Below are 13,613 nucleotides of genomic sequence, written 5' to 3'. Positions count from 1 at the left end.
GGTATATTTCTAAATGTGGGTTTTCTTTGCTAATATCTTTAGGGCATTTCACAGTAACTACATTTCCATAATTCCTGATGGTGCATTTGCAGGAAACCCCCTTCTAAGAACGATGTAAGTAATTTTCATGCTTCTATTTTTAGTCTGTAGCAGACTGTGACTGTAAGAACAGTGATTTAAACATGTTTTTCATTTCCCAGACATTTGTATGATAATCCTTTGTCTTTTGTGGGAAACTCGGCGTTTCAGAATCTGTCAGATTTGCATTCCCTGTAAGTATCACCTCAACTAAATAGTACAATAATTTGATATGAAATGTTGTGGCTAAGAGCTCAAAATAACTGCATTTCCCAACTGCCTCTACCTCTTAATGTGTAATTTTTTTCAGCAGTTAGCTTTAACAAGCATTGTTTTGGTTGGGAACATCCAGTTTCATAAGCTCTGCTAAATATGCTTTACAACATTGTTGTGTGTTTTTTTTTTTTTTTTAATCTTCATCACCTTGCGTAAGACATAACCTCAGGCCGAATGCTCAGGTTCTTACCTAAACAAACTCCAGTATGTCCTGGGTGTTTTTTGAACAGGGGTGTACATTGTGAGAATATTTTGCAGGTTAGTGCGTGCATGCTCTCAAACAATACCAGTTCTGGGGGTGAGGAGTAAGCAAAATGGAGTTCCAGCTTTGAGCTACAAACTACCAGAGAGTTTAGGCCTTTTTCCTATGTGTTTTGATATGATGCTTTCCAATGTGATTAGTTCCAGTTAATTGCTAACAGAAGGAATTTATTAAACAAATTATTAGTGTAAGAAGCACTTAGAAGAATATCTTCATGTGTAAAATTTCAATAAAGCAGAAATAATAAGGATGTTAGAATGTCTGCTTAGTGAAAATATATACCTGATAGCAAGACTGCATGTCACAGTTCATTTGCATAATAATTTACAGCTAATTTTTGTGGGGATTTTTTTTAGGGTCATTCGGGGTGCCAGTATGGTGCAGTGGTTTCCTAATTTGACAGGAACCATTAATCTGGAGAGCCTGTAAGTATATTCTGCAGAAATAATTTCCAATGATTTCTTGGGTTTGTCCCATGTGAAATGATTGAAATGCGATTTAGTGGGTCTGGAGAGCATCTTGGACATGTGTTCTCTTCCTCTCACTAAATGTCTTTGTTGGTGAATCTAGCACCTGACAGCTAAGACACCATCTTCCGTTCCTATGTATGCTAGTTTTGTTATACCATCAACAATACAAATATTTATATATATATATATATTTTTTTTCCTAGAACTCTAACAGGGACCAAGATAAACAGTATTCCTGTTAATTTGTGCCAAGAGCAAAAGATGCTACGAACTTTGTAAGTGTACACATTGTGCTCCTATTCTCATCTTGATCAAAATGTTTTGATGTAGAGCTAAATTAAAGAAAAGGTTTTGCTCAGCTAGTAATGCAAAGGCAAAACAGAAGAAGAAGAAGCAAGGTGTGCTGAAAATAAATGCAAAAGAACAAACTGGAAAACGAAATCATTAGGGGGCCAAAGCCATGTATACAAAGGATGCACACAAAAAAAGGGAACAACAGCACTTTGTGAGACATGGAGGAGTAAAATACCTTTCATTTTACAGGAGAAAAATTGGGATGAAGGAGGATGATGATGCATGATTTATTTTGAAATTCCCGCTTATCTTTTGAACAGAACTTGAAGGGTTGTTTGCAAGTTTCTAGTCTCCCTTTTTTGCTGCATAGTTTCACAGAAAATTCTGGGAGGTACCAGTACCCTAAATCAAAATTTGCAACAAATTCCTGCATCACATACCCTCCATCCAGTTCATCCTAAAAAGCCAGCTTATCAATAAACCTTTTTAGATTACAGTTCTCAGAATTCAGGAAATCTGTACAGTATGATTTTTGGTATGCGTGTATCCAGACATAGAGCTAAAAGCAGTGCCTATAGGATCAGAACTGTTGTTTGGGAGGGATCGCATGAGCTGTTGAAGCTACTACAGAGGTACAGCCTATTTCTCCCTTACATTTCAATTGCAGAACACTAATTTCAGTTGTTAATGTTTGCCAAATAGAGTTTTCAGTTGATTGTTTTTTCTATGCTTGCTCACTTTACATTACTTGTTGAATATTTCAGGAAAGTCAATGATAATTTTGTTCACCTAATTCAGAGAGTTGATGGGGGAGATAGAAAAGTAGCTTTTAACAAGGTTACAAGAATGAAGTGTAAGGCAATCAATCAATGTTTTACAGAGTTTAAAATAGCCTTATTTCTGTTACTTGTTGATGTATGTATGTAACATGTATAGCTGAAGTGCACAACAGGACTGGTCAGGGCAGCTGTCTCCACAGATGATGCTTTTAATTCCCTCTTTAAAAAGTTTTTTTTTCCTGCCAATCCACTTGGTTGCAAGCAATGAGATGTTTCAGGTAGAACAGAGTTAAACTAAGCATCCTCCTCCCATTTTCTGTTTTGAAGGGACTTGTCTTATAACAATATAAAGGACCTCCCAAGTTTTAAGGGCTGCCACTCCTTGGAAGAAATGTAAGTAGAAATACATGTTGGTTATTTTATTACTTCTTTAGCTAGTACATCGAGTCCTGCTCTCCAGAGTTGTTTTTGCTTCATATTTGAGCATAAGAACAATTTGAAGATTAAGGCCAGAGTGAAGTAATATGACCCTGTCATGATGGACAGAGAATTCAACCAGTTGTGTTTTCCTCAGTCATCTAAGGTTTAATTGTTTATTTATCACCAAAAAAAAAAAAAAAAAGGATGCATGGCATGAATCCTACATTTCATAGAGTATTGCTATATTCATAAATGGAACGAGCACTTAAGTGTTTTCTTTCATGCCTCTTATTTCTTCCACTCTTCTTCAGTTGGGTTCAACTAGCAGCCTATGCTTGGATAAAATACTTGTGTTTTTTTTTTTTCCTGTAGTCCCTGTAAGACACATTCGTTCTCAAAACCCATCTGTGTTTTTCCATTGCTTTAAAACTTCCTAAGTTTTATTTCTAGGTCCCATGCAATTTTTCCATGTGCTTATGTTCCTACTTCTTAAACCTCTCTGTTCCTAATCTTCTTGACTTTTAATGAGATGGGAGATAATAGACTTCTCGCAGATCTTTGCTGTTACACTGACATCTTTGGGCTCATTGTACACGCTTTTTCTGTAGAACATTGAGCAAAGCATCTTCAGAGCTTGTTGTGTGTGAAGGAAGCCTGTTAGTCTCCAACAAAGGCACCACTGATGTGTTTGTTAGAACATGCTGTTACTGTATACACAGGGGAGCTTAAGGGAGTTTGGAAGGGACATGGGGAGCAAATGTATTGGAGTATAATTTAATTTGGCCATTAGCTCTTGAAGCATTTATCTGCATTTTCCTTTCAAAAATCTGTATTTTGAGAAAAAGAAAGCACACCTGAATCTCCTAAAGATTCCTTGCAGAATTAGGTAGGATTGCGTTAAATCTCTATGACTCCTGAAAATTCATAAAGTAATGAATAAAATAAAATTCATAAAGTAAATTAGAAGTCATACAGCCCGCCCTTGACATTCTCTTCTAAATACTAAGAGATGTGAATTGGGATTGGGCAAAGGTGTTAATAAAAGAGCTTCATAATTGTACTAACATAGCTAACGTGAAATGCAGAGCAGATACCTACATGGTTTGCCTTCAAGGGGAAACTAAATCTTGCCATTGGTAAGGCTAAATCTACTTAGTAGCAGCCACCAAGCTATTCCATGGTTTGAAGTCAGCCCAGTTTGCCAACAAAGTTGTGTCTCTTTGCAGTTCCTTACAGCATAATCAAATCCATGAAATCACAGATGATACCTTTCAAGGACTGTCCTCCCTTCGTATCCTGTAAGTGTACACAGCTGCATACAGAGTAAAACAATATCATGTTTTTGATTCCTTCCTAAAATGATAGCAGGGCTTGGTGTTACGAATCTGCTTTACGTCCGGGGGCCAGGTATGCTGGATCCTAAGGTGAAGCAAACAATGTGCAAGAAATACTAGCAGCAGCCAGTTTCAGTTTCAGTTCTTTATTCTTTGTTTTGCTTTTGTATGCAAATCTAAAGAGATTTTTCTTGGCTAATCTACTGTTCAGCATTATATGCTTTGTATTGGAGCATTCTATCTGTTTCCCTCAAGAGAAGTAAACCACTAAACAAAATTAACTCCTACCTTCACATCAGCTGTATGAAGATTGTATAGAAACACTGCAATTATAAGTAAAAAAAAACAAAACAAAACAAAACAACAACAAAAAAGAATTTAATAGGTCATTTAAATGGAATGTCTTTATTATATGTCATTGTGGTCCAGTACGAGCTGGATCTGGAATTAGAAATCCAACCAAGCAGATGCCCTTCTCCTTATTCTTCTGTTCTCTTCCTCCGTCCCTTCTGACTTGCCCTGCTGCAAGTGCGGTTGTCACCAAAGTGATCTAGCTGGCACCTTCACCCTGGGAATGGGTGATGCCAGAGCCTGCCTCTGCCTTGCTGAGTTGCCAGGGCCAAGGAAGGAAGGGAACAGCAGCACTAATGGGATACAGATGCTACCTTGGTAATGGGATGAAGCAAAATACGTCAGACTGGCCAACAGATCAGGCTGCTACTGCACTTGTCCAGCTGGGGAGAGAAGGGAGGTGGGAGGGTCATTCAGTTTTTCTGACAAAGATATAATGGGTGTGTCACCTTAGCTTTTTTCTCAGAATAATGACTATTGCAATGTTTTGATGAAACTGCTAAAATAATGTTACTTGGCATTCATTGCAGTGACCTCAGTAGAAATCGGATCCATAAGATCCACAAGGAAGCTTTCATCACCCTTGGAGCTATTGTTAACCTGTAAGTAGGCTATTCTTTTTCTACCATTAAATTGCTGAGATAGTTAAATGCTTACAGCTTAAAACTGGTACATCTCCATCATTTGTTTCATCTATGTGGATCACGAAACCTCTCGTGAACTGGATGCATGCAGGACACAGTAAAATGAGGCATGCTTCTTAAAAGTGCCTGCTGCAGCAACAGTCGTTTTCCAGACCACAGCCTTGGTGTGGAACTTTAAAGACTTCCTACTCCTACAAAGTATGCTTATAGGATCTTCAAAATTGCTTTGTTGTAACGCTATCTTAATATTCATATTTCAGAGACCTAAGTTTCAATGAACTCACTTCAGTTCCAACTGAAGGATTAAGTGGACTGAACCAGCTTAAACTTGCAGGCAATTCTGAGTTGAAAGAAGCTTTGGCAGCGAAGAACTTTGCGAAGCTCCGGTACGTTGGTAAACAACACTACAGAGCGCCTCACTTTTCCTTTGCCTGTAACAAGCAATGTGACAATAAATGAAGCCAGTTTATTAGATAGTACTGATGACAAATGATCATGCCCTTCACTGAGTCCTGCAGTGCCTCGACATTGGTGTATATTAAGGTGTATCCTGACTATTCTGATGGAAAAAAACATTTGTAGACAATTTTCTTGGAGCCTGTTACATTTTTCCTCCACCGCTTTTCAGGCAGATATAATCAGCTGACTTCAGATTAGTGGTTTGGATGGATTCCATTTGTTATTGAACTGAGCACATCTGTCTTTCAGTGCGTGGAAAACGGGAACAGACTCACAGGTGCCTGATTCCATAATCACCACACTTCATACATATGCTGTTTATTCATGGAGGCAAATTATATAAGAGTAACAGTAATCATTTAAATTGGAACCTGTTACTGATTTCAATATGCGGTGGATCAGACAGTGATGAACTGGTTTGCATTTGCAAGATCTTTGTACACATTGATATTTTGATCCTGAAGAAGTAGTTTAAAATGGTTTTCCATACTGTCCAGTGGAAAAATGGGCATGAAGATACTGTTAATTTGTGTAAGGCTAATAGAGGGTTCTGTGTCAGACTTAAAGACAAGCTTTGGCAATCCCGTGGAAACAACACATTTTTATATTGTTGCTGTTTTTGATCTGTGCTTGAGAACTAATGCACTGTGGGATCCTCTAGACCAGTGTTCCTTCTAAATACTTACAAGAACATAATTCAGGAACAATACTACAGATAGTTGATATTGTAGCCTTGAGTCAGAAGAAAATAGCTTTTGGTCTGCTATAACTGAGTTGTTTATATGCACTTTTAAAAACTCTGTGTGCACCTATATTCTTTTCCACCCAGATTAATAGCATGTACCATTTCTGGAAAACGCACAGAAAGACAATAGCAAAACATATTTTTTTTCTGGTCAATAAAACGAACTGAAAAGGAAATATACGTTTTTAATGCTGTGGTCATTTGGAAATGTAACTTTCTTACAAAGCAGTTATGCTTTAATTAACTTGCTTGATAAATTTTTGATTTAATTTGTACAGTAACACCAAAAATATTGATCAGAATTTGTTTTGTATAAGGAGGAAAAATAAAGCGAAGAGAGAAACGTCACAAAATATTTTGGTACTCCTTGCTGTAGACGACACTTGGATGCATCACCTGTCCTTTATCTCAGTGAAAAAGTTAATCAGAAGTGGTTACAACTGATGCAATTTAAAATTTATTTTTTTTCTTAGTGACCAGACAAAATACTTCTGTTTTAGCACTGAAGTGTGTCGCTTAATGTTTTTTAAAAGGTGGTAACCTTGGTTAAAGTTACAGCAGGTAACAGTGTTCATTGTTCTGCCTGTATTTCAGGTCGCTCTCGGTGCCATACGCTTACCAGTGCTGTGCGTTTTGGGGTTGTGACTCCTACTTAAACTCGGATGCTGAAGATTCTAGTCACCAAGATCAAGGTACCTTGGTGGATCGTGAGAAGGGTAAGGGTACTTATCCTAGTGAGGAATATGTGTTAGGACAGCAATAGTTTTTTTGGGCCAGACTAGACCAAATAAAACGTCTATTGTTTTTGAGTAAGAAAATAATGAAAATGTCATCTTCATAGGGGTACTGAAACTGTCTGTGAAAGTGATGAGCAGATCCTGGCCAGGTGGGGTGGGCAATGCCAAGTTCTTTCTAAATGTGTGAGAACTGCCTGTTGTTTAGAACTATTTCCCACTGCCAGATTGTTTCCATTATTTTCTGCCAGAGCAGAAGATGTTTTATTGATCTCAGTATTTCAGCCTTCCTGTACAGAGAGCTTGTCCTTACTCTATCTAGTTCAAGGCCTTGTAGATCTTTTCCCTGTTGCTTAAAAATGTTGCTGTTGTGTTGCAAAACACTGTGAGTAGCTACCCTGGGCAGTAGTAACTTACACTGCTGCAGCAGTTTCTGCGCTGAGCATTGGACCACTTGTGGCAAACTGGAACAGCTCCGCTTGTTATAGGCTAGAAAGCTGGTGAAGTGTTAGGTCTTTGATCTTTCAAAGCTGTACTTCCATCCTACTAGGCAGCTTTGTTACATTTCCCTCTTTATTTTTCTTTCTGCAACTAACCTGGTTTTCATTTTATTTGAGTACAGCTGATGCAGATGTTCTGAGAAATGATGAAAATGCCGAACTGGGACAGACTATTATTCACTGTACACCAGCAACAGGTAAATCTCATAAAGTGCTTTAGCCTCACGGCAAACTTCAGGCAAGGTGTTATGCAAATAGCTGTCAACAGAATTGTGTTGTATTCCTCTCTTCCTCTGTACAGAGAAGGTTAAACTGCAGTGCTCGGCTGAAACTTCATTTGATGCCATTGTTTTGGACAAGCAGTCACAAAGAATTGGCTCAGCTTTAGACATAGTATTGTATGGGAGAAATAAGTTACAAAAAAACAAGTTGGTTTCTGTACACAGAGCATGCTAGATTGTGATACTTATATTTGGACCTTTCTGTGTTTGATGCACTGCCCCCTAATTCTGCATTACTCTTGCCAAGGAAGTATCTTTGGAGCAGGCTGTATGAATGCTCATCTGCTCCAGTGAGAAGTTAGCCTGAGCTTTTAAAAGCTTCTATCAAACTGCTGTCATTTGTGGTTTAAGCTAAGCCTGATGTTTTTGCAGGAGAGAGGATGAGGAATGCTCATGGGATCTGTTCTCTCAGTCCTGCCTTAGCAGCATCAATTGACAGCAGAGGGCTGTTACAGGTAGCTGGAGTAGCATCTTAAACTGATACAGATATCTGTGCTATGAGTACTCTTATTGGCATACCAGAACTATTCCAATTTGAGCTTGAACAGTCCAGGAGTGTTGAAAGCCTTTGATCTCGCGGATGAATATTTTCATTCTAGGCAGTTTCATTGCTCCCCTTCCGCTTATCTTCCTTCTTCTGCACATTTCCACACACGGTTCCACTCAGCCCCTAAAGCGCAGGCTGTGCTGCCTCTTACTTCCTCACCTTTGCCATGGGCTCTCAAGAAGAGAGAAGCTTCTATCCTTCTGTTTGCATAAACAGGAATACGTAGATAAGGGGGAGAGTATGCTTTGAGGAAAGCTGATTCTGGATGAACATGGGTTTTTCAAGCCTGTTTTCATTTTTTCCGCCTTTACTGGTATTTTATGTCCGTTATGAAACTTCGTCTGTTTGCTCTTCATCTTTTGGGATAGCTCTGTCTGTAGTCTACAGAATACTGCAAGGATTTCTAGGTCACTTTGTGGTGGTACTAATGTAACTGTATGATCTGAGAGTGAATTGAACCAATGCTGCTTATTTGCTTTTGATCTGTTCACAGAATGAGAGTTCAGATGCTATGTTATATGGGTTAAATCTTTAAAGCCTTTAGCTCTCTTTTTGCCCATGCCAGAGATGCTGTAACTCTAAAGGGAATGAAGAGCTTGTTTTACAAGTTCACAATTTAACTTGTTTTTCACCAGTCCCTCCCATACTAACAACTTATGACCAGACGACAGCACAGCAGGGAAAATAAGTAGGACACTCCACCCACCACCTGAAGTTCTGAATCATTGCTCATCCCATAGAGCACTTTCCACCTTGCCTAATGGCAGGAATGGATTGCTGAACAGTGGCACTTAAGTAGCATAGCGCTGAAAGCAGCAAAACTCATAGCATGAATGTCCCTACTGGGTTGGGAATATTAGTGGGAGAGGAGGCTAACTTTGTACTATGATAGTTAGAGAGAATGGGAGTTGGGAGAATGACAGGAAGGTGTGGTGGAGATTGTTGGTTGTGAAAAGATGACCCATGATACAGCTACTAGATAGAAAAGAAACCAGTTTGATTTTCAAAACACAGAATTTGCATTTTTAAATTTCCTAAGTAGGAAGTTGTTTTTATTTTTAAGTATATTGAGGTTAGCAGATTTTGCTCAATAGAATGGTCTGGATGGGAAGAAAAGAAAGACCATCATCTGCAACCCCTTGCGACATGCAGGGACACCTCCCACTAGACCAGGGTGAACGTCCATGGTGAATGTACTTCAGAAATAATTTCCCGAGTAAGAGATGCTCATTGGAGTATACCTGCAAAAAAAGGGATTATACTACTGTTTTTGCTGGTCTGATAATCCAATTAACAGCATTATTTCTTGCTCAGAAATGAAGCTTGCTCGTTTAAACAAACAAAAAGATTCTTTCCGGACTTGTCAGTTGAGTTATTTCTGGAAGTTGCTTTAGGCCTTGGGAGTTTCTCATCCTGACGTTTAATCTCTCTGTGCAGTCAGCGTTAGGAATGGGTTGTGCTTACCTTTCGCCTGCCTAGAAGGAGGGGACGAGGCGTGTGGGGCTGAGGGCTGCCTGGCCGCGGCTCAGAAGCTGCTCCGGCAGTGTGGTTTGGCGTTCCTCTGCTTCGCCTTCAGCTCGCAGGGGGCCAGACTGCACAAGAGATCCCTCGGTATTGTGTTTGGGACAATTAGCAGCACTTAATGGAGATGAAGGAGAGGTTAAACTCTTCTAATTGTTACATAAAATCAGTGGGATTTCCCCATGGAATAAATAGCAATTAGAAGGATTAGTAGGGTAAGCAGAAACAGTGACCTTTTTTTCCCTTATCTTGCTTTATATCATTAGACATTTTATTTATCTGTTTTTTATCACTTAGTTCTTCACCTCAGTGGCAAAAGAAGAAGAAAAAACAATTTTTCCTATGACTCTGCAAACTCTCAATGCCTTCCAGTGATGGGGGTGGGAGAGAGGGTCTGTGGTGAATTCCTGTCCCTATTAAAGCTGATAAATTGAATTTGTTGGCTGTTTTACAGATGTTTCCGTGTGACCAAAAGCTACTCCGGAAGGCATGTTTGTGAATCATTTTTTGAGAGAAATGTTACTTATAAGGGAAAAGGAATTTTTTTTTACAAGTCGGTTTTGAACTTTTGGTTTTATTTAGTTATCAACCTTTTTATGAAATATGAAATATTTTTTAAAAAGTATTTAGGGGGCACTAATAAAAGCTATTTTGAGTAGCTGAGAGGTAATTAGGTTTGTTTATCTAGTTTGTTTATAGAAAGTATTCCCAAGTGACCATTCATTGCAGTAATTATTATTTCAGGCATAATTAATTAGTAAATAGCTTCAGCAGAGCAGTTTACTTTCAACTGACCTATTTAGCAGTTCAGCTGGGTACTCTATTCACGAATTAATGAATGAGGAGGGCTCTTGTAATACCTTTGAAAGTCTTGCTTATTAAGGCACGAGTTTTCTCCCTAAATTGGTTGTCCTTCTGTTTTTTTTTTCTTCTAGGTGCTTTTAAGCCTTGTGAATATTTACTGGGAAGCTGGATGATTCGACTGACTGTCTGGTTTATTTTTTTGGTTGCTTTGTTCTTCAACCTGCTTGTCATGTTAACAATATTTGCATCTTGTACTCCATTGCCATCTTCCAAACTGTTTATAGGCCTGATTTCTGTCTCTAACTTATTCATGGGAGTCTATACCGGTATTTTAACTTTCTTGGATGCTGTCTCTTGGGGAAGATTTGCTGAATTTGGCATATGGTGGGAGACTGGCAGTGGTTGCAGAGTTGCTGGGTTTCTTGCAGTATTTTCATCAGAAAGTGCCATTTTTTTCCTGATGCTGGCAGCCGTTGAACGGAGCTTCTCTGCGAAGGAGATCATTAAAAAGGGGAAAAGCAATCGGCAAAAACAGTTTCAGATTGCGGCAGTCCTCGCTTTCCTGTGTGCTATGGTAGCAGGATGCTTACCACTTTTCCATAAAGTGGAGTATTCGGCATCACCCCTTTGCTTGCCCTTCCCCACTGGAGAGACGCCTTCACTAGGCTTCACGGTAACTTTAGTGCTCCTGAATTCGTTAGCGTTTTTGCTAATGGCTATTATCTACACTAAACTTTACTGCAACTTGGAAAAAGAGGACCTCTCCGAAAACTCACAGTCCAGCATGATTAAGCATGTCGCTTGGCTAATCTTCACGAACTGCATCTTTTTCTGCCCTGTTGCATTTTTCTCGTTTGCACCGTTGATCACTGCAATTTCTATCAGCCCTGAAATAATGAAGTCTGTTACTCTGATATTCTTCCCGTTACCCGCTTGCCTGAACCCAGTTCTGTACGTATTCTTCAATCCAAAGTTCAAGGAAGACTGGAAGTTGCTCAGACGCCACTTGAGCAGGAAGAACGGAGCGGTAGCAATTTCCGTCAACACCCAAGGGGGCTGCGTGGCGCAGGACTTTTACTATGACTGTGGCATGTACACCCATCTGCAGGGGAACATTGCCGTGTGCGAGTGCTGCGAATCGCTCCTCTTGTCCAAGCCCGTGCCATGTAAACACTTAATCAAATCACACAGCTGCCCCACGCTGGCAGTGGTGCCTTGCCAAAGGCCGGATGGCTACTGGTCGGACTGTGGCACCCAGTCTGCCCACTCCGACTACGCGGACGAGGACGACTCCTTCGTGTCGGACAGCTCAGACCAAGTGCAGGCCTGCGGCCGCGCGTGCTTCTACCAAAGCCGAGGATTCCCTTTGGTTCGCTATGCCTACAACATACCCAGAATTAAAGACTGAAAGGCTTTGCCGTCAGCTCTTCCGACGAAGAGGTATAACGCTTCGTAGGCCGTTACCTGTTTTGACCTTCTCAAGCAGGAAGCACTTTTGTAATCGTTGTTTAGCGTCGTTTGTAAAGAAGGGAAGTGGGCAGTAATTTCTTGAGCCATACATTTAAAAATAATGAAACAAATAAATAAATTGCCCTGACTGTAAATAATTGGTAAACCAAATTTGTTACCCGATATTTTTACTCTTTCCAAGCAATAGTGGTTCCTTTTATACGGTTTTTACATGCCTAGTGGTCTGTTTCCGTGTTGTGCTCCAGTTGTATTTACTTCTGCTGGTGGTGAGGTAAGTTCTGATGATTTTTTTCCTGCCAAAGCACAATATAAAGGACAGCTGTTAATATTAAAGAAATTATTTTTAAATGTGACTTTTCTATAATTAAGCAAACAACTCTCTTGCTAGCTTTGTATAGTGTATTCAGCATTGAATCTCAGGATGAATTTTACTGCAGGGCCAAAAAAAGGGATTAATTCTCCCATAATAACTGTGAGAGCAATATAGTAATACCGTGTTTCTTTTGTATTTCAAGCCAATGTTCAATCTTTTTTAGACAAAGAAAAGATTGCTATAGCAAAAGCAGTTGTAATCCACAATATCTGCAGACTATGAAACATCAATATTAACAGCTGTCAGGCACAACGGGGCTGAACGCATTTTTCAGCGACGATGCATTACTTCAGGTGAAACACAGCAACTTTCTTCAGTATTATGCAGTAGGGTCACGCTGTTAGGAGGAATATCGATGCATCGGGTGGTGTATTAGCAGTGCTGTCAATGTATACAGCTCGTGTGCTTGCAGAAAAAGACTGGCTAATACTGCGCAGCCTGTTGAATGTTGGTGCACCCCAATAATATCTATGAATAGACTGAGATTTTAGCAAATGGAGAGAAAACGAAAGAATTTTACAATTAAAAAAAACAAAAACATATTGTTGCCAATTATTTTACTGAGTGTGATGTACACTGTGCAAAGTCACTGATTTTCATGTAAGTCAGTGTTTTATTTTAAAACCATTTAAGTCTTGAGGCCCAAATGATTTGAGTACAATCAGTGATTCGTTGAAATCTGATCAATTTATATTATATCAGAGTTATGAATGCTCGATTAGGTAATTATGTTCCTCAACTATGATAAATCAAGAGCAAATTCACTGCCATCCCAGTTACTCTGGAGACATTCTTCTTAAGATTTAAAGCTAGATTGCTGTTTTGAGAATTAACCTGTATATACTGTTCATACAATGAATTTTTATCTTTGTATTGTAAATTATTTGATAGAACACATGATGGGAAATGTGGCTTCAGTTCATTTTGTTAATTAAAGCTACCTCCTAAACAATAGTGGCTGCCAGTAGCAGAATGTTTAAAACATGGTTTATATACTTTTTGCATTGTAAATAGACATGGTTGTATATTGTCACTGTAATAAAAACAGAATCCTTGTATATCGAAAACATGTAGTTTGTATAAAATACGGGAGGATTATTTACTGTAATGCTGTTAATTTTGTAAGCCAAAATATTCACATGTAAAAACAAAGGAGAAAACCCACCACCCAGAGTTGTTAATTCTTATATTTACACTCATGAATATTAGAGCCATCTGCAATTAGCATGGAATGTTACACTGAAAACAAATAAAGGGTACATGAATATTGA

The 13,613-nt window shown here is 39.0% G+C and overlaps 1 protein-coding gene across 2 annotated transcripts in view; it reads left to right on the top strand.

The window, feature by feature from the left end:
- LGR4 (leucine rich repeat containing G protein-coupled receptor 4) overlaps positions 1–13,613 on the top strand; it is a 73,401-nt gene extending 59,788 nt beyond the window's left edge. Inside the window, exons 8-18 of one of the 2 annotated variants that reach the window (XM_068685004.1) lie at positions 43–114; positions 201–272; positions 973–1,041; positions 1,290–1,361; positions 2,487–2,552; positions 3,806–3,877; positions 4,795–4,866; positions 5,169–5,294; positions 6,707–6,804; positions 7,469–7,543; positions 10,631–13,613. In XM_068685004.1, coding sequence (XP_068541105.1) covers positions 43–114; positions 201–272; positions 973–1,041; positions 1,290–1,361; positions 2,487–2,552; positions 3,806–3,877; positions 4,795–4,866; positions 5,169–5,294; positions 6,707–6,804; positions 7,469–7,543; positions 10,631–11,907 — 2,071 coding nt within the window. In that variant the 3' untranslated portion in view covers positions 11,908–13,613. Of the gene's footprint in view, positions 1–42; positions 115–200; positions 273–972; positions 1,042–1,289; positions 1,362–2,486; positions 2,553–3,805; positions 3,878–4,794; positions 4,867–5,168; positions 5,295–6,706; positions 6,829–7,468; positions 7,544–10,630 lie in introns of both variants that reach the window. The other variant, XM_068685003.1, reaches the window with a different exon arrangement.

Source organism: Anas acuta, chromosome 5 (genome assembly GCF_963932015.1).
Source record: "Anas acuta chromosome 5, bAnaAcu1.1, whole genome shotgun sequence".
Taxonomy (NCBI): domain Eukaryota; kingdom Metazoa; phylum Chordata; class Aves; order Anseriformes; family Anatidae; genus Anas; species Anas acuta.
The sequence above is the reverse complement of the archived record's forward strand: the minus strand, read 5'-3'. Positions and strand labels throughout refer to the sequence as shown.